Source organism: Centropristis striata, chromosome 3 (genome assembly GCF_030273125.1).
Source record: "Centropristis striata isolate RG_2023a ecotype Rhode Island chromosome 3, C.striata_1.0, whole genome shotgun sequence".
Lineage (NCBI taxonomy): Eukaryota > Metazoa > Chordata > Actinopteri > Perciformes > Serranidae > Centropristis > Centropristis striata.
Genome location: NC_081519.1, coordinates 13,670,641 through 13,692,148, shown reverse-complemented (window position 1 = coordinate 13,692,148; position 21,508 = coordinate 13,670,641). Strand labels below are relative to the sequence as shown.

General features: G+C 38.0%; 2 protein-coding genes across 3 annotated transcripts in view; both read right to left on the bottom strand.

Annotated features, from left to right (window-relative positions):
• LOC131968601 (MICOS complex subunit mic25a-like) overlaps window positions 1-12,567 on the bottom strand; it is a 65,094-nt gene extending 52,527 nt beyond the window's left edge. For both annotated transcript variants that reach the window (XM_059329553.1, XM_059329554.1), the window contains exons 1-4: window positions 12,310-12,567; window positions 10,996-11,089; window positions 10,507-10,561; window positions 9,436-9,592 (exon numbers count right to left, since the gene is read on the bottom strand). In XM_059329553.1, the coding sequence (XP_059185536.1) occupies window positions 9,436-9,592; window positions 10,507-10,561; window positions 10,996-11,089; window positions 12,310-12,393 (390 nt within the window). In that variant the 5' untranslated portion in view covers window positions 12,394-12,567. The remainder of the gene's footprint in view (window positions 1-9,435; window positions 9,593-10,506; window positions 10,562-10,995; window positions 11,090-12,309) is intronic.
• Window positions 12,568-12,858: 291 nt separating this feature from the next.
• tpra1 (transmembrane protein, adipocyte asscociated 1) lies at window positions 12,859-19,876 on the bottom strand. Its single transcript, XM_059330061.1, has 11 exons — window positions 19,719-19,876; window positions 18,120-18,303; window positions 17,806-17,938; window positions 17,185-17,271; window positions 16,470-16,542; window positions 16,239-16,318; window positions 16,001-16,111; window positions 15,841-15,901; window positions 15,529-15,631; window positions 15,109-15,189; window positions 12,859-15,003 (listed from the first exon to the last, which is right to left on the bottom strand). The coding sequence occupies exons 2-11, from the start codon at window positions 18,290-18,292 to the stop codon at window positions 14,733-14,735; spliced, it is 1,173 nt and encodes a 390-aa protein (XP_059186044.1). The 5' UTR covers window positions 18,293-18,303; window positions 19,719-19,876; the 3' UTR covers window positions 12,859-14,732.
• Window positions 19,877-21,508: the final 1,632 nt, after the last annotated feature.

Genomic DNA, 21,508 nt, shown 5'->3' with positions numbered 1-21,508 from the left:
GCATCAAGTTCAGTGTTATAAAAATTTGTATTAATCTGGGATTTTTCCAAGGTTTTAATCATATTAAGCAAATGTGATCCTGTCTGCTGTATGTGGAGGCACTGGCTTTGAGTTACATCAGACCAGTGTTTCTGCTAAAAGCTGGCAGGCTAGATAAGGTTAACTATATGTTAAGATAAAGGGAAGTACGCATGACAGGGGGAGTCAGACACGGGTCAGACGTATTTCTGCTGACCATACCTTTGACTTTGGGGAACTGAGAATAACAGCATCTGTGTCAGACAGGTCAGCTAGATGTTGGAAACCTCCCATTATAGGAGGCATATAAGCCAACAGTTTTGACTATCATGTGAGCCTTTTTCTCTGTAACCGCACTCGCTGTGTTGCATGATTTAAACGCTCCTCTTGTACAAGACTTTAATTAAATTCAACTTAAACTTTGATACTCTGAATCCAACTGTCTTTATTGAAGGGTCACTCTGAAAAATTCTTATAACATTCAGCGTTACACTCGTCGCCATCTTGCGTCGTCATCTTGTTTCCGATACGGGGAGCAGACCATATTTGGACTGTGGAGGAGCGAGAGGGATCTGACGACACTGACTACACGCCTCTCTACACCTCAACCTGATTGAGCGAAGCCGCTACTAATTCATGTTAGCATTAATTGGAGCATTTACTGGGATGTTCATTTTGGCTAGCAAAAAACCAAAACTAAATGTATGTTACTTATCTCAGAAAAATGAACAGCGACTCCTTGGAGTGTCTGTTAGTCCAACCAAACGCTGAACAAGACATTTTAAACGAACAAAACTGTCATTAAGTGAAAATACAGTGCGAAAAGGGTCAAAGTTATGAGACCAAACCGGTAAACGTCCTTTTTATATCTATATAACGTTATATATAACTTTATTGACACGTTGCCGTGGATACACATTGCTCTGCTTCTCTCACGATGACAGCTCGCCTGGTTAGTGACCTGTCAATCAAAGGTAGCCACGCCCCAAATCATACAATTCCTTATCTTTAACATTAGGGGTGTAATGGTTCTGAAACCGAGACCGGAACTGCAATGTATTGCCTCTGGATCTTTTGTAGCGGTTCTGTGTCGACATTTAAACGTGACCATAACCAGGGGACTATGGCGGAGATTTATATCGGTTGACTGATATTATCGGCTGATATTGTCCTATCAAAGGCCATCTGTGTATATGTTGTCTGATATGTGCAGTTATGAAAACTTTTTTTACACAATATATAATGCAGAAACCATTCCTTTTTCTTAAATTTGAAATTGACTGACACTGAACAGTAAGGATGTTTATTTATCTATTTATTTTAATCCTATTTATTCTTTATTTTCCCAGTTATCATTTATAGAATCAGCTTACAATGGAATACATTGTTTGTGTATAATAATGGTAAATATTATTGAATAAAGTTTTATGAGAAAGTACCTCCCTGGGTACATTTGCAGAGTGTTGAAAAAGCAGTGCACAATCCACGTAAAAAGGTTTATTTATAATCCAGCTGAAAATTTACTATATTGTCCACAATATTGGTTATCAATGATTTTCCCCCGTCTAAAATCAGCATCGGCATCGATCTCAAAATCGGTCAGGCTCTAGCGTAATTTGCCTTTGTGAGTGATTACATCTGAGACAGGAAAAAAATGTGTTGTCTTGGTTAGGAAACATGTGACACATGAGAAAATCTAAAGATTTTTGTGGACTATTTGTGTTTAATTTCTAAGTTTACAAATGCACAAAGTTAATTGTCAGCAATGTGTAGACTGGTCCTTTTCATTAAGTTAATTTATGAGGAGTTAATTTATAAAGTGAATCTACTTGACTGTCCTTGAGTGTGCATGAAGTATTCTTGTAGTTGATTTAATAAAATCCAGATTTTTTTTTTCCACCCACAACCCAAAAATCTGAACTGTGGCTCAAACCGTAACACCTCTGATAAACATTAAACGAATGCAGAATGTCAAAGGCCGACCATCTTATTGTGTGCTGCCACTGTATTGCTTGTATTGCTTCGTAATCTGCTCAACAATGATGTGCTATCATCTGCTGCAAAACAATGGTTTCATGCTTCTTACTTTAGATACACGTTGTCATGTTTGGTCAACAGGGATAAAAATCCATCCACAGATTATTTTGGGATTGGCTGAATACAGCTAAACCAACATGTCCATCTGGTGCTAGAAAGCAAACACTCAAAGCAGCTGAAGTGATATGAATTGACAGATTGACGTAACCACAGGCTAGTTCAGCGAGGAGGGATGAGATGGCAAGTAGCAGCGCTTTATTTGCCTTCGATTCATCAGATTTTATGTGTGATGAAGTCCTGCCGCTGATTAAATAATATCCTGGAGTCACTACACTAAAAGTATTAATGGAGATATGAAACACTGTTTAAAGAAATCAATAAAAGGGTATTAGCTGAAACAACAGTACAAAGATCAATTGCATAGAGTAATATTTGGTGATTATATAAAAAGGTCTTGAGACAGCAGGAGGGCCTGCTGGTTAGCAAGAACATCTTGTAACTGAAAGGCTGCATATTCAGTGAAAAACACAACATTTCCACCCTTGTCAAGTGTCATTTCCTTGTGTTTCTACGCAACAGCAGAAGCAGCAGTACTGTTAACATGTGTGGCATCATCCGCTGTGGTCCGTGGGTTTGTCATCTCAGGTCTGACTTTAATGAATGTTGGGCTTTTCACCCTGGTTTTCATCATCTTTCTTTTGGACAGTGTCAAATGCTTGCTCTGAGTCATCATTCACACACACACACACACACACACACACACACACACACACACACACACAGCATGGAAAGGGACTGAGGGGTTGAAAAGAGAAAGATAAAAAGATGAGAGACCGAGGGGGAGGTATAAATGCTGGGAGAACATGTTGCCCAGGAGCGCATGTTGCTGTGCAGAGCACCATCCATCCTGCTTTTTAAATCCCCTGGCGAACCCAAACATACTTCAACAATGCCATCTAGTGACAATTCACAGGGTTACATCCTGTTTCCTCATCACAAATTTCCCTCATCGAAGTACATGACATAACCACATAATATGTGGTCAAATATGACGTTGTGAAAGGAAACAACAACTAAGGAATTAAAACACCTCAATTAAATTATACCACACCACTTCAAATTCTTATTGAATAAGCACAGTCTGACAGTGACATTTACCAGTATATACAGTATGATGTGAAAAAACCTGATCTGCTGCTTAACTGCCTACACAACAACCTGGCTAGGCTGTTGAAGAGAAGGAGGTGATAGAAAACAGAGGCATCAGGAGTGACCAAATGGGCACATCACATGTTGTCACACATTTCAGCTCAAACTGGACAAGTGACCACATTCTCATATGGGGATATCATTATTATATTATTATGAATAAAGAATGTTAAAAAACATATATAGCTTCATTACAAACACTTCATGCCTCTTCTGCATTATGATAAATTTTGATCTTAGGGAAAGTATAGCAAACTTTAAGCACTGTTTAAAAAATATGTGACTTTAATGATAGGTTTGTGAGAGTAAAGGTCACTACTGGATTTGAATAGACTGGAGAAGAAGAAGAAGAAGAAGAAGAAAAAGAAGAGAAGAAGAAGAAGAAGCAAGAGCAAGGCAGTACGGGTATGACGCATGAAGAGGAAATTATTCTCAACAATGAAATTAACATGAAAATTGCCTCCAGGGTGAATAAACTTCTGGATTAAGGAGAAGATAATAGCATGAGGTGAATTAAGGTGACTTCAACTGACAGACATATTTAATATTTAAATATGAATGTAACACTAAAGCATGAACATCTACTCACCTAGAAAAATAAACTTTGGGCACAAAAAATCGTAATGTTTGTAACACTAGTTACATAAAAATACCAATAGTCACTTTGGTTATTTGTTCTTTTATACTGTTTTTTTAAATATCTGATAAGTTTAACTGTATCTGTTTCTTCTTTTAGTGTTAGCTTGTTCTTTTTAATTTGTTATTTATATTTTCCTGCATGTAACTTTCTAATAGTCTGGTTTGAATTAAAACCGTACCCTCTAATATTGTTGTCCAGCACTGGTTTTTCATTGGAGACAGTAGATAAAATCTAGTTTTTAATATACACGACTGAAAGCAAATCAACTGGCAGGTTATAAACATTCACCCGCAACCCCCAATCAGGTAGTAAAGTCTATTCTTCTCACCCACCTAGGAACATCTGAAATTCAATAGCTTAAAGCAGATGCTTGTTATTATCCGTGTGTGTGAATGTGTGTGAGATGCTCAGCACTGAATGCCTGTGCATACTAATAGCATTTTGTTTGCAGCACGAATGACACCTCTGAGGCGGAGAGAATAGACGGGGGAAGAAAACAAACACAGGAGGTGCTAATGAAAGAAAGGAGAGGTGGAGAGACGAGGTGTTAATGTAACTCGTCGTCTCTTACGTATCTTCACTCAAGGTGTAACTGTTAAGGCCTAAATGTAGCCTCCGAGCAATGTTGGATGACACTTCGAAAAAGCAAAGTTCATACACTTTTTTAATTGCACTTCTGTAGGTGAGGTGAAAAACTCAATGTATTATTAATAATAATAATAATAATAATAATAATAATAATAAACTTTATTTCATAGCACCTTGCATTCGAGAAATGCTGCACTATGTGCTTTACAATAAAAAAAATTACACAACTTAAATAGACATAGAATGAACAAAAAGAAAACACAAATAGAGTGCCATAATTAGTGTAAAATAAGATGGAAAATGAAACACTATTGATAATAAAAGTAAAAAAAAGATGAGAATAGAATACACAGAATGCATAACATATGCTGAAAAATAAAACCCAATGAAAAATAATAACAAAAACTTAAATTTAAATAAAGTTAAATATATTAAAATCAATCCTATATTTACCAAATTAGATTTTTTTAAGTATTTCGCAACAATTAGCGCTAATTTCTCTAGGGCTATAAATGAATGCAACAGAACCTTCTTTTCCAACTGACACAGACTGGTGGTAATGTAATACATTTACTCAAGTACTGTACTTAGGTATCATTTTAAGGGGCTTGTACAGCACTTTACTTGAGTATTTCCATTAATGTAATTTTATACTTCTACTACACTACAATTTTGAGGCAAATTAGTTATTTTATTATTTTACTGCATTACATTTAGCTGACAGGTTGAGTTACTAGTTGCTTTTAAGATTTAACATGAAAAACATGATCAATTGATTAAGATTGTTTATAAATTAAACCACATAACAGTATATTAGGTAGTTGAAACTAGCCCTACCTTGACAACAGTAAAATGCTGCTTACATAAATAATAATCCAATAATATATCTGTAATATATAAAACAATCTGAGTGGGGCCATTCTGAAAACGAGTGCTTTTACTTTTGATACTTTAAGTACATTTTGATGCAGATACTTTTGTACTTTGCTTGTAGTGGAGTAATTCTGCAGTATGGTATTGGTACTTTACATTAAGTAAGGGATCTGAATCTTTTTTCGGCTTCCTTAGAACATCTTCACTGAGGTGTCACCTCACTTCAGGTCTTCTCTGTGTCCGGCACAAGCCAAAATTTCCCCAGATAAAAGAACAACCCTCTCTGTGGTGCAGTGGGGGGTTAGCAAACACACACCTCATAGCCACAAAACTTCATTTCAGCATGAAAAATTTAGACAATAAATCTATTATCACAATAGCTGCCAATTTTTTTGGTCAGTCATCTAATAGATTAGTCAACTAATCCTTGCAGCTCTAGTTATCAGACAGTGTAGCAAGTAGTAATGAGATGAATGTAGAAAATATAGTTTGAGATGCCCTTTGAGGTCCCCAAAAAGGAAAAAACTGATTTAACCAATCACTGTGAAACATCCAAAAAGGAGCTTGTACCTCTTTCAGGTTTTCCAAATAACACATATGTGGGAGCAATGGTTCATACTTGCACTCAGGTTAGACTTTAATGAGCTACACGTAGGTGTTCATACATGAAAAACTGTCTGATAGAGAGAAAGAATTAACACCAACAGATGCTACAAAAGAAAAATTAATTTCCCAAATATGTACCAAACAAAAACGCACACAGCACAGTATACACAAAGCTTCAAAATACCATATGCAAGACTTAAAGAATAAACTTATAAAGCATTGCCTGAACTGTGGGTGAACCTTGCATCAGACACACGCACTCCTCTGATCTACACAGCACCTGTTTAATGCACAGGTATGCACAGATGCAGACGCAGATATATATACACACACACGAAGAGTCCCAGCGGTGGCGGTTGGCACTGAGACAGGAGTAAATGGCTAATGTGAGTGTTTGTGACAGGCAGCCTGAGGCAGTGTAGGGAGCAGCTCAGCACTCTGACAGGTGTTGCCTGCACCCCTCCTCAACCCAACGCTAACACACAGCCTGCCTGCTGGGGAGCCAGGAGTGCATGTGGGGAATTAGACTAAGGGGGGTACTCGCTATATATAATCGTGTATTACGATAGCGCCACAGCAGTATGTGTGCGAATGCATGTCTGTGTGTGTGTCTGTCTTCTCCGCTGGGAAATAAGGCAGCCCCAAAACTGCACAAAGTGGAGTGTTTTACGGTGGAATGGGGAGAGAGAGGGGGGTGGAGAGACTTTTTTCTTTCAGGCATCCAGCTGTGTTGTTGCCGGTGGATGCAAGGTCGATGGAAAATGCAAAGAAGAGAGAGAAGCCCACCTGCTAAGCAGAGAGATTTGCTAGTGATGGAGCTCTTGAATCAGATTCCAAGGTACTTTCAATCAACTTAAAAGCTGAAGACAGGCAACAAAAATATAGTGCAGCTTTCTTTTTAGTCTCAGGAGTGCTAGGTTTCAGGTCTTTTTCGGGGTTTGTTAAGTATGTGCCACATTTTAAACAGTGGAGAAATCAAGATGGGAGCAGTGAATGCACATGACAGCTAAGCAAAAGAAAAAGTCAGAGTCAGAGGTGAGACCAAATAAGAAGGACAGGTGTGAAAGAGGAAAAGGTTGGAACTGGGAAGGGAGAGGTGGTGAGGGGGTCACTTTAATACACAAAGTTATGTGTTGCCTTGGCTTCTCACATACTGAACATACAGCTATTTTAATTCTGTAATACCTGAAAGCAGCAAAAACCTCCCACCTGTTTTTACTGAGGGACACTCAGAGTTTTTCCTTGTTAAGACTCAAAAACAAAAACTAATTCCTGTCAATCATTACTTATGACCCAATGGAAGTGTCGACAAACCATACTCCACCATACTTTATATTATATATTGTTATTGTTAACTATTTATTACCTACTGTTCATTGTTTTCCTTATATTATCCTATATTGTGGTTGTTTTGTTTTTGTAACTTGGAGCAATCTGGAACCAGAATTTCCTTCGGGATTAATAAAGTTCTATCTTATCTTATACTCATTGTTGCTACTTTCAATTTTGCTTTGACTCACACACTTTCACATACACAAGAAACCTTTCCTCCAAACGTTGGACAAAAAGATGCACAAACCTGTCAAACGCACCAATCACCAATCAATGGAAGAGTTGGGTCACTGTTCTCTACTCTTTACAACCACAGACAGAACAAACCTTTAAGGTGTCCCACCACTTCTCTGCATGCAACCACACATCTGCACACACTCTGACAGGCTGTATTGACTCGTCAAGTCAGAAAAAGTCGAGAACAAAGCTGTGAGGTAAGAGTGTTCAATTTCACATTGCGATGCAACATCATTAAATGTTTGGAGCCCATATCAGTGTAAGCAAAGCCAGCGGCTTCACTACAGCTGGCACTGGCAAAACAACACTGCAGGACCAATCAATTGAAGAGAGAGAGAGAGAGAGAGAGAGAGAGAGAGAGAGAGAGAGAGAGAGAGAGAGAGAGAAGCCTCTCAGAAATCCAGTGTTTAATACGAACAAAGCAAATCGAGTGAAAAAACACCTGAAGGGAATCACAAATGAATGATCGGCATCGATGAGTCAATATACATGTACGTGACATCAGAAACCAGGTTGTCACACACACTTGTTAAACACAAATCTCTAGGGCAATCACCTCTCTTTCGCTCTCACACACTGCACTGTTGGTTGACTCATTATCAGTCTGAATTTCACAGGTATATGTGTGAACAAGCATATTTTAAACAGTGACAAAGCAACGCTATCACAGGAAGCACATGCAAACAACAAACAAAGCCATGAACGTATCTAATTGCACACAGCACACACATAATATGTTTCTCGTTTACATGGTGTTTTAGAAAACAGGATACTGCTGGAAGGTAGAAGCTCATCAGATTACAGAAATGCATGTGAACCCTGACCGAGAATAAGTGTTAACATTCATAGAAGACAATATATATTATTCATATTCTTGTGTCCATCCTATATAGCCTGTTGAAAGGTATGAACATACTTGTACCTCAACAGGCTACAAGGACCATCAACACATACTGTAACTCTCCTCCACATATTTATGTTGCTCCCACACACCACATACATAATCTATTCAGAGATTCTGTCATCAAGTGCTATTGTGGACAAAGGTACTGTGAAACCTGTGAAAACTGATCATCTCAAGATACTGAATTAAAGTAGCTTAATTTCTCATTTTTCTTTGAACAATTACAGTTTAAACTGAGTGTGAACAAAGGGAAAACAGACCGAGAAAACAATATGCTATGTTAGTAATAAAAAAACGGTATATACTTTGTATAATCCTGACAAGTGCAACAATGTGACACTGAACATGAGGCACCTTCATTTAAGTGTTACTAACAATTAAACAGCGAGCAAAATCTCAAGTCAAAAGTTCAAAAATTTAACAAAAATGTGTTTGGTTTGTCCTCTGCAATACAAAAACCAGGTTGGTAGATCATTCAATAATTTGCCAGTTCCTTAGTCCATATGTGCAGTTCAAAGTCTGAACAATAGAGGGTGCTGTTGACTTATAGAAACAGTTTCTGGAAGAAAGAAAAAAACTGCTCCTGCTAAATAATATGAAGTATTTGATAAAATGTATAACCACAAATCTTATTTCAATTTTAGAACATTGCTTCTTATCATTAACAGATACAATCTGGTATAACAAACATAAATATTGGAAAATCAGAAAATGAAAAGTGTGAAAATGTCTGTATATTCAAAATACTAAAATGTTTGCCTATTTCACCGCTTAGTTTTAGTAAAGAACTCAAGCAGCCTGAAGCCAACAAACCACTGACATAAGCTGATAAGAAAGCCATGAAATGATGGAGCAGACAAGTTGTTTTAAAACTTCTGACGAGGTGTAAATGAGTAGTTTCAGGGAATATTCAGTACAATGAAACTTATCAGGCCTACTAGTGGAAAGCAAAACTCTGACTACTGGTCTAGAGCCAGAAAGGATCACTCACCAGCATCTTGGCTTTTTCTTTATTTTCATGGGCCTTTCCTTTCTCTATGATAAGGGCAGGGGCCAGCTCATCCAGACCTGTGGTCGCTACTGCCTCTCTCTCCCTCTGGGCCAGTTTGGCCAGCTGCTCCTGCACCAGGGCCTGTTGACGCTCAAAGCTTAAGTAGGGGAAGATAAGAACTGTTTTAACCTTTCACCATTATTTATCCAGTGAAAGTCTGTTAAACATGTAAGTTCTTGTTCACACAGTGAGCTGTGCAAAATAATGTTTAGATGCAAAAAAAACAACAACTCAGGGCTGATAATGCATTATAAGTATAGCATTTTTCATTCATTAATTGTTGGGTGGAAGATAACAATTATATTAAAATTAAATTAGGCTGGGATTTATCATGAAAAAAAGTGTATTATTAAGTCTCACTACAAAAACATGAAGACAACACAATTTCAACCCCTATTACAATACAATGCAGCAACACTGTGAAATATAGAATTTGCAAAGAGGCTATTCCTGTAACTTTCCAATTCTGAGATAACTACATGAGCCCACATTGATAAAAAATGATTACATTACAAAGGTCTGGCACAAAAACGCTGATCAAGATATAATCACATCTTCTATATTATGTCTAACACATTTCTAGGTAACCATATTACAGACGGTGACAGTAGGTAAGAATTGTTGGACTTGCGAACATGTAAATCTATAGAGGCTCAAGATTATGTATGAGCATTCCAGCAGCATGGCAGCACGCCAGCTATACAGAGTCAGTCAGCACACACAGTGTTGACAGATCACTCAGCATGTGTATGTTCCACATAAACATTGCACATTAGCATCAAGTGTCTGCTATGTTATATATCTGTCACCTCCTTTGACTACTAGCTGCATCTACGTATCAATACAGAGGGCCAACTTAAGTTCTGCACATATTCTGCAATAATTAAGCCCAGGGAGCCATAAAACTCCAAGTTAGCCAATACTAATGCATTATGATAAGTTAGATGCAGAGTTATAGCAGGTATTTTACCAAAATGGCTAGACAGTGACTCTGACATTATGAGAACCTACTTTTTACGGATTTCATCCTGCATTTCTGTAGTGGTGGGTCCTGTTGGTTTTGGACCTGGAATTCAAACAGGATGAAGATCATCACTACTATTTGGAATTAAGATATGGAGCAGTTTGCAGAATAAAGTAGCATTTTAATTATTTTATTAGCATTACTGGTGAGAGCCTGAGACTGAGATTTTAATTGTCAATGACTGCTTCTCTGTAACTGTTGTGCATATGATAAATAATGAATTTGAATTTGAGCAACAGGGTGAGGCAGCTCCAAACACAAAGGCTCTGAAACCAAGTGTAAATAGTCTTTAAATAAATGTGATTTAACAAATGGCACGGTTAAGGTTTAATACGCTATATTCATTGTGTAATGAACAATCTGAAAAGGTTACGTAACAGTGGAATTGAACTTTATCATGATGCTGTTCTAATCAGTCAATGTATGAAGACATGTTTGCTAACGCAGAGGGAATGCTAACTTCAACTTGGACTTACTTGGTGGTTTGTGACTGTCCGGCGGAGATGGTGGTGGCTTGGCGCTGTCAGACCCCTGAGATTCCTTCATCCGCCGGAGCACATCCTCTGAGAGCTGGACAGGAATGTTAGAATAAACAAATCAGTTCATATATGTACACAAACACACACACACACACACACACAAACACAGACACACAAGCACACACTAGACCGTCGGTGTGCATGCAGAACAATTTTATCTCGGCAAGCAGCAAATTAAATGGACAGTTCACTCCAAAATCTAGTGCTGTTTATAAGTCTAGATTGCTTTGGTGTGAGTTGCTGAGGGTTGACCTTGTGGTTTCATGTAGGAGCCATTTTCTTAATAGTATAGCTCTAAAATGAAACAAGATGGTCAGTGGATTATCTTGAGTGTCTGAGTTACTTTGATTACCACAAGCTGAGGGAGATAAAGCACCGTTCAATCTAAAAAAGTAGCTAATTTCAAAAATTTTATTTTTTGTTACAATTCTAATCCGTTAAAAGGGTGTCCTTTATTGCATTTAACCCTATTAGGGTTTGTTATTTGTTTTTATTTATTATTGATTTATTATTATTTTGTTACTTAAAAACAAATCTGAAAAATAATTTGTTGTTAAACAGCAGTGTTAATGTCACAATTTTAATATATGTTGTGGAGATGCAGAGAAAAAGGCAAATTTGTGTTTCTGTAAGCAGGAATGGTGTCGAGTTTATTTATATTAAAATAAGAAATATCATTAAAAAAAAAATAAATACCATTACATATAAGTCATATCACAGATCTTTGACATTTAGGGGTAGTAGGCTATTTAAAAAAAAAAACACACACACACACACACATCATAAATGTGTTCTATGTGGTCCACCTGGTCTGTGGTATATCCCCCATAATTTTCCTTCAAGGATAAATGGGTCTGGGTTCTTATGGGTTAACATACAGAATCTAACGTTACGGTAACGTTACGCTGTGGAAAATGTACCAGCACTTTAACGTAGCAATTCGATATGTCTGCGTAAATGTCCACTTTAATGACATTTTACGACAAGCTTGATGTCGTAATTCAACAAGCAGCTATAGCGTTAATTAACGCTAGACTACCAACCTTAGTGAGCGAGTTAGTGTAACGCTATCTGGACATATGGGGGCATGACCGGGTTCATTTGAGGACATGGGACCGGTCAGCCTTTCACTGCACCTTGGACAGACAGTGCCACAAAAGCCTGCTTGCTAACAGTTATTAGCTTTGCTCACAATGTCTAATTATAAAGTCAGACTTGTTACAATGAGAGGAAACGTCAAGTTATATCTACCTTCACGCCTTCAATTATTGTGACCTTCTCGTTTTCGTCCAGTCCGAATGACACTTTCCTAGAGGTGCTGCCATTTCCACCCATTCTGACAAGATGTCTATTCCCACCTTAGAAAAATAAAAATAAAAACCTTCTCTAGTTTTAAGACAGTGAGGGAGACATCAATGTGAGAGCGGCTAGAGTGGCCGCCACAGCGACCGGTGCTTAAAAACAGTAATAAAGGTCAAACTGGCGCTACAGTATCCTCTAAGCTCATTGGTTGGATGAAATAATGTCGCGTATGTGTGATGAAGGGTAGATGGGAGTTGTAGTTAAACTGTGGTCGGGCTAATGTGGCGCTATTTAAGGCAGACAAATCATACGGTAAGGACAAATCATAAGGTAAGGACAAACCGTCGAGTCATCAACACAGGAGGGGATGTAATGGAGAAAAAGACATTTCCCACTGTGTAGTTCCTGCAAGAAACCACACAGTGGAGTCCTAGCCTGAATTACCTAATCCAGCCGCAGGGTGGTGTCCTGTCCCATCACAAAAATGAAACACAAATGAAAGAGTCCATGGTTTATTCAGTTGGTCACGGAATGCTCAATACATTGCATTAATATGGGCTGAATATTATACAATCAATGCACTTAAATAAAAAGGCAATTTACAGATCATTTGCAAAATGATTTCAACATCAAAAATCTTGTCTATCAAGAGAGAGGACCTCAATAATGAACCACCTTGTGTTATGAATCAGCAAACTGATTTCCCAACCACAATTCTAACTCCAAGTTATACAGCAGTTATCACCGGCACTCAAATTTGAATATATAATATTTCTAAGAGTCAGGCAAATACTGTCATTTCTTGGAAATACACAACTTTGTTACTGCGTTGTTGCTTTAAAATGATGAAAAAATAAATGCATCTCTATATTTGCTGCATAAAAGTCACCACTATCTATGAATACTGCTAGCTTAAATACAGTAATCCATTCATACCGAACATATAGCAATTTCAGCAGGAAAGTCACATACAATACATTTCCTTGGTAGGAATAAGTCAATGTGATGTGTGGTGCTTTAAAAAGACTGAAGTATGATAATGTAGAAATACCAAGAGGGATGACAAGAACTGTTTTCATGAGCTGAATTAAGAAGAAAACAACTCAAGCCCGAAACTGATCAGAGTGGAACATTTGCTCTGTGACAGTCGAGTACTTCTCTACTTTAACCCATCTTAAAATTACACGTCTTTGGCGTAGCAGTTGTCTTAGCCTCTCTTAATATCTAGTTAAAATCTGTGTTAATTAAACTGTATCAATACCATCATTTGATACTATCAAATTAAATATATTGTTTATGGTCTCATTTGAATACTTGTTACATTTTTGGAAAATCTGAACAGAGTAAAAAAAAAAATAATTGCAGAAAAATAAAACTGGAACAGCAACCCTTTTGCAGTAAGCAGAGCTGAACTAGATATGCTGATATAGAATGAGGGCATGTCTAATTTGGAGTACACAAAAAAGCTTCATGCACATTTGTTGTTCAAATTACATACCTAATAATGCATCTTAATGACTATGAAGCTTACAAAATGTGCGTTTAGAAGCAGGAATGATTAATCTGGTTCAAGAAATTAAAGCCGAAGCTAAAAATAAATAAGAGGAGAGAAAGATGGTTTTTGATGTTCAGCGTGAACGCAATGTCTGTATTTAGGGGTTACTCATTTCCTTATCACATTGCAGTGACACACATCACGTTAACACCTTTGACTTGTTCACAGGAGGGACAGCGTCTATTTCAGGAGACAAAGTATTCCTGTGTAAAGAGGCACGGTGATTCAGTAAAAAATGATTAGCCTGTTGAGTCACAAATCTAATACTTGTCAGCAGATAACAAAGTCAGATGAAACGCTGTTACTCAAAGATTTTAGTGGGAATGTAAAAATGGTGAGTTGCCATCAAAAGAATGTTAGATTTTAAAGATTTGGGTAATTAAGTGGGATTAAACTTCATTGTTGAAGACTGAGCAGTTGTTGCAAGATGCTGGAATGACAGAAAATGTGCTGAGACGAGTCAGTAAACTCCCCCATTTACAAGCCCGTTGAACAGAATCAATACGAAGTCTGTCTGGGCCACAGAGACAGAACTCCTAGTGTGGAGCTACAGCAGCAGTGCACTCTGGCAACAGTGTTACAAAAGCAGTTGCTAAATTCACAGTCCTCCAGATAATTGGCTAGCAAAGGTCTCTCTTTAAGTGTCCGCTTGTTAACTTACCCTGGCCTCAAAGCAAGACCAAGATTACCCGTTCACGGTGTCCAACTACTGTGTGCTGCATTTTTTGGGCCACCCTGCTTTACACACTACACACACAAACAACATTAAGGTCCAATGTATAACCACCTCACTTCTTCCAATCTCCTCTTCATTCATTCACACATTAATAGGTCTCCAGCGGTCAGCTTCGATGCTGTTAATGCTGCTGGACCCATAGGGTCCGGAGGCAACATCATCCAGGTATGCTCCAACCATACGAGAGCTGCCTGGACCAGAGCCATCGATCTGGGTGGAGGAGTAAAAGAGGCCCTGGTCAGTCAGCTCCTTACGTCCAAGGGTTGTAGCGACAGTCGGAGGAAGGTGGACGTCACTTTCATCCGGCTCATCCACCTGTGACTTGTAGGAGAACAGGATCTTGGGCTCTGAACTGTAGAAGAGAAGAAAGTAGTGAAATAAAGGAAGAAACTGGAACAACTGTCCAAAGCACAACTATTAAGTATTTTGTATATTTTGTGTGATTCTTTGTACAAACCCAAAGAATCCCTTGAGGAATGTGACATAAATGAGCGGTGCAAAGGTGGAGAAGTACAGGAAGGTGGTGACATCCACACAGCTGGTTCAGAAAAGACAAAATAGAGACACACTGTGTGAAACATCCCATTAAAAGTTACAAGACATAAGGATACTATCAGCTTCAGCAGGTACAGAAAACACAGCCAACAGGTTTCTGCCAAAAGGAAAACATCTGTTTTGTTCTCAAGCTGTCGCCGAAACTCCACTCAACTTCATAGGCAAAAACTGTAGCTCATTCCGAGTTGTAACTCAGACAACACATTTAATTAAAGGAAGGTTTAAAAGACCTTTTTTTGTAAAAGCATTGTGTCTTTTTCTTCCTAAAATACTCACACAGGGCCATTTACTCAGGATAATACATATAAAGAATAATACTGACCATAGGCCCTCTATGATCCCAGCACATAGCAGAGCACTGCCCAGGCCCTGGACCAGGTTCAGCAAAGACAGGATGGCAGCGTAGACATAGAAACTTCTCTTGGCTAGAAAGCAAAACAAAGATTAAAGGGGCAACAGAGGATAGCTTGCTTTCAATTTCACGGCATCATGCAGTGGTAAATAGCACATGACCAAGACTGCTGCACATCCTTGTGGATTTACATGGATTACACAATACATAATGCTAAGCTTTTGACCTCTTAATTCAATAATGCTATGTCTGATCTGTGCTCCAATGAAATCTGTAACTTACATGGAAGAGATATCCTCTCCCTCACTGGAGTTTTCGGTAAGATCACAATCAAAGAGTACACCTATGAAAAGGATTACATCATCAATCGGTAGAAATTGTGTCCTTCAAGTTTTATTTTATTCCTTGTGCTGCCTCTGCTGCATAGTTATGGGTTACCCACCAGGAAGAAGAAGCAGGAGCTGGCCAACCAAAAGTGCCGTCCTCCGTGACCGTAGATGTTGAAGTCCTCAGCAGAAAGGTGACTGTCTGGATACAGGATCTCAAGAGTGCCCTGGAGCAATATTTCATTCATTTTAGGTGAATTCCAAATGACAACTTGGCCAGACGTTCTGTTGTGCAATATCCAGCAAAGTTTTATTTAATAAATAATTATTTAACCTCTTATCCAGCCTCGTTACCTGTGTGATGGAGTAGCCCAGAGCCAGCACGGCAGTGATAGCCAGCACTCGCTTTATACTGGACTTGCTCTCCAGGTGACCTGAGAAAGAAAGAAAGAAAGAAAGAAAGAAAGAAAGAAAGAAAGAAAGAGGCTTAACAGTAACAAAATCTTGTGGAAATAGACAGAAACGCCACACTGGTTCATATATATACACAGTAAATGAGAACTGAAACAAGTAGAGCAAACTCACCGAAAGCCAGTCCCAAAATTACCACACTAAGCTCAATAGCCAGCAAGAAGAAACGGGTGATTTCCCACAGCACCTGAAGAGACAACAAACATCATGAGTATCCACTGTGACTGTGTTGCAACATGTGCAAACATAAGGTCAGGTCACACTCCAAAGCATTATATAAGCATGTGTTTGTTTTTATTCCACAGAGCAGCCATGCAAGTGTGCATTGGGAACAGTAGGTTCATCACTCCGAACTCCATAGGGATTGGTCTGGTATGTGAGGAATGTCAGCCATGCCTTTCCTTTTGGACATGAAAGCTAAACAAAGTCATGCTGAAGCTCATATAAGCTCCTCTGGGTATTCAATAAGATAGAATATAGCGTAGCTACTTTAGTATGGGAGAAGGAATTATATTGCAATCTGTCATTTACTACCTGTAAGTTAAATTAAAAAAATAAAAAACATTCAACTCAGATCTCGCACAAAAAAAAGCAGTTTCTCCTCTTAAAGGAAACTATTTTGCTGTACACTACAGTACACTACACTAAAGGTCCAATCAGTTACAACTATTATCATATACATTTCCATGTTATTTCTTTGCTTAAAACATTAGAAAAACATAACTTTTTGTAATTTAAATTTTGAATTAGCCTATAATTTCAATGATTTACAACCCCGCCCACAATGTGTTTTCCAAAAATGTTATTTTTACTTCATCTGCGTCCTTACTTTGTCTATGATGGTGGCAGCACTGGATGCACTGACGGTCATGGACACTACAGCCCGGGTGATTCCAACCGCCGCTACAACAAACACCTTAGAAATACAGTAAAAAAGATGTAAGACACTATAAAACAATACATCTTCTCAACACAATGCAACTACAATCTGGTGCAGAATATGGGATAAAGTATATCTAATAGCAACAAGCATTGGGTAACACTACTGACAAACAGTGTGTGAGCTCCTTTATGACCTTGGAGATATTCTCTCCTCTACAAGTGTTGTTTTACCATCACAGGAATGATTAATAGGAGGGTGCTGTACATTTGAGAAACAAAGAGTAAGCACCTTCCACAGGGAAGGAACAGCTTCCAAAGTAGATCAGAAAAAAGCCAGAAACTATTCAGCGAGTCTTTCTAAGGAGTAATTTGTTTTTGTGTCAAACAAAACTGAAAGTGAAAGATATTACCAGGCGCAATGTTCCCGTTTTGTTGATCAACACCGCAGTCATCTTAAATTATGGACTGAAATACTTGTTTCAACAAAATTCCCCATATAGCACAATGCCAAGATCAAGACAATGACTTTGAATATGTTAAATTGGTGTTTCTATAGTTTGTGTCCTACCAGCAAGTAAAAGGTGACAAAGATGGGGCTGGAGGTGAGTCGAATCTTTGCTCTGGCTGAGGGCAGCTTCCACATCAGGAATACAAAGAAGGCCACATTAGGCACGAGGAGTAAGATGTCCCAGAACCGCACCCTAAGACAGACAGATGAATGTGAAAGAGATAATAGAGAACTTTCTGAAACATCTGCAGTTGATATTTTGTGTACTTTTGCATTTTGTAAATAGTTAGTAATTTATTACCATTTCGTCAGACATATATTCCAAATGTATGTATTGCTTTTTTACTTTCTTCTATAGAATGCTACTGATTTACCTGGAGTCTCCAATGTCCTCGTACAGAACTTGTAGACATTTGTGAGGCTTTGAGATGTTGGCTCCAGTATCAGGTTGCCAAGTTGGGAATGTTGATGTGTTCTCCAATGGTGTAGGTGAAACACTGCCATTGTATTGAGTAAATCTAACCACAGCAGTCACTGTGGGGAGCATGGTGTCAGACCCTGAGAGGAAAAAAAGTTACGTCAGATGTTGAAACAAATTGATGACTGATTAATAATCAGCTAAGGCAGACTTTTCACTTTCCATTCTGAAAGTTTCCTCTACTGGTAGGGGGTTCAAGTTATGAAGTGGGTTTTGTGAAGGGAAGGTTATTTACTTAAATAAGTATGTTACAACACACAAACACTTATAAAATGTAAAATACTGGTGCTTCGGATATTAGGTGGTTAGGTTTAGGTTTTTCGGTTTGTAGTGTTGAGTTGTACCCGGCAGGCAGCCGTCACAGACACGCATTATATAACTCAGGTGTAGGCAACCTGCGGCTCCGGAGCCACATTTGGCTTTTCAGGCCGTCTGCAGTGGCTCCCTGAGGTGGTAACAAAAAGTTATACATTTTAAATTTGATTTATCATTGGTGTAGGCCAAAAACAATTTGTATTCCTTAATTGTAAAAATGTGTGATATACGCCAGAAAAAATGTTTCAAAACATTTGTGTCAAATTCATAGCTTATAAAAGTCTATGGCCCGGCGCCGTCACCACTAAATTTTGCCAACTTCAAGTCTTGTTATGAATTTCCCTCGCTAGGCAAGCTTTTGATTCCAAATCTCCTGGTATGAGATATTTCTTCGGTTTCCAGCCTCTGATTTACACTTGCTGCATTCTGACAAAATCATATGAATTAAAGCTCATTATGACCTATAATTAATGTTGGTAGACTAATTTAGACTTAGTAGGCTGTTTTATCTTCATTCTAAGGCTCAAAATAAGGCTTGCGGCTCCATTCCGACTGTTTTTCTCTTATTTTGGCCAACAATGGCTCTTTTTTTAGTAAAGGTTGCTGACCCCTGATATAACGTCACAGATTGTCATGAGTTGGGTTAAATTTAAAGTTTCGAAACGACACATCTAATCACAACTAATCCGATCCTGTTAGCATCATCTTATATTAGCAAACTCAACAGTTGGTTAATTGAAATGACACAGTAACATAGCTATACCTAAATTGGGGAGTAAACAACAAAAAAATGACAAGACGTATTAACTCATAATCGCTGGAGTTGGTTAAAGGTGATAACGGACAGCTAGTTAATCACTGCGAACGTAACTTAACGTATAATTCCTTCATGGTTTATCATATTACTTTCCTTTTGCGTTGAAGGGGATTTCAGACGTAAGCTAACGCTGCTAACGTTACTTACAGCTTGCTAACTGCACTCAGAAAACGGACTGTTCGTAGTGAAAACTTAAATTGTATTCTCCGAGCTTCCATTTAAGAAAAGTATTTACAGTATTTACAGAGTAAATATAGCTTGTTAATTGACATTGAGAAGCACTGTCTATAAGCATCAAAACAAACGTGATACTAGTGCAAGTGCAATGACGCCGACCCACCGTAATGACAAATAACAACTTACCGATTCAGTAGACTCGGATTCAAGGGTACAACTGCTGTAAAAGGTTTTACAAATATTATTACTTCAGCGCATGCTTTAGACGCTGTCATACACGCTGTAATCGATCAATACATTGATCACCGATACGGGACATGGCTGTACTGGATAGTTTCGTTAACAATTTTTCCCAGTGAGGTCAGCTGACACTATCACCAAACAAGCAGCGCAAAGTCTCGCGAGATGACATTGTGACATTCCGTGTTTTGTTTTTTAAAGAGGCAGGCTGTGGCATTTAAGTTTTTTTTATTTCTCTCTCTTTAAAAAAAATGAATTTAAGTAACGTACATATGGTCACACTGTTAAAATAATCGCCTAAGTAATTTTTTGTCAAAATTGGGTTGTTTTTTTTGCCTAAATCATCTCCTCATGACGCCGGCCACCTATGGTAAAATCGCCTACATCCTCAGTTGATCAGATCATGTGATTTTACCCCTTTAAGATAATGGCCTATGTCAAGTGTGTGACTTCAGCATGGACTTAAACGGAATTATTATGCCTAAATCAAAATAAAATGTGACTTAGGCTATTTTTGGAACATGCCTTTGTGACTTAAGCAAGATATTGTAACACTTTATTTTGAAGGTGTCTACATAAGAGTGACATGAGCATGTCATAAACATGACGTGGGATGTGTCATGGACATTAATGACACTTTGAAGTAACATTAATGCTCATGATACTTGTCATGTCATGTTTTTCACAGGTTTGTGTGACTCACAAAGGCATGTTCAAAAAATTGCCTAAGCCATTTGTTTCTCTTAAGTTACATAATTTACACACAGTGTTATTACTATGCCAATAGCCATCCTTTGTTACATCCTTTTTGAGTGAAATGATCAATAAATGTCATATGCTACACTTTTGGTGACTTGAAAATGTTTATGCCTTTTACTTTGTTTATACATTGACACATGGAGTACATTACCCTGAGGTAAAAAAAATAAAATAAGAGAAAAGAACAACAGTGGGAACAGGATTTAGGGGTCTCATTAAATTCAAAAGAATGGGAAAAAAATATGGAGGGACCCAGCAGCCATTTCCAAATCGGTCAGATTGAGTCATACAAATGAGAATTCATCATAGAGCATATATCACACCAGCAAGAATTAAAAAAATAGACCCCAGCTCCTCTGACCTCTGTTGGCATGGGTGTGGTTAGGTAGGAACTCTGATCCGCATGTTGTGGCATTGTCCGGCAGTTAAATCCTTCTGGAAGGATGTGGTCCATTCAATGTAGCAGGCCTAGGCTTTTTGGTTGCTAAAAGAATGATTTTGATGAATTGGAAGACCCGTAAGACAAATTGTTTTTTAAAAGAAACATGGTTACTTGAATTTTTTGTTCTCCTTGGAATGGAGCGAATGACCGATTTGTTGAATGATGATCATTTTGGAATAAATTGGGAACAAGTTATATGGGAATTATCGCAGAGTTCCAAATGTGAGATGAGGAAGGACCCTTGCTCTGCAGCCCTGTAAGAGCCCACTGTCACATTGTCACCTTGTTTCCATGTAAATTAACTTGAAAAACATTATGAAATGAATATGATTTTGAAAAGAACAATTAATTGCAATGGTACAGTACTGCCACCCCCCCATTTGTGTTTGTAATTTGATTTGGTATGTGTGTATGTATACGTGTCTTGTGGTGTTTGTTGTGGTTTGTTATGTCTGATCTATTTTTACTGTGGTTGTATTGTGTCTATCTTATGTTGTATAATAATAAAAATGTTAAGAAAAAAAAGAAAAAAGAA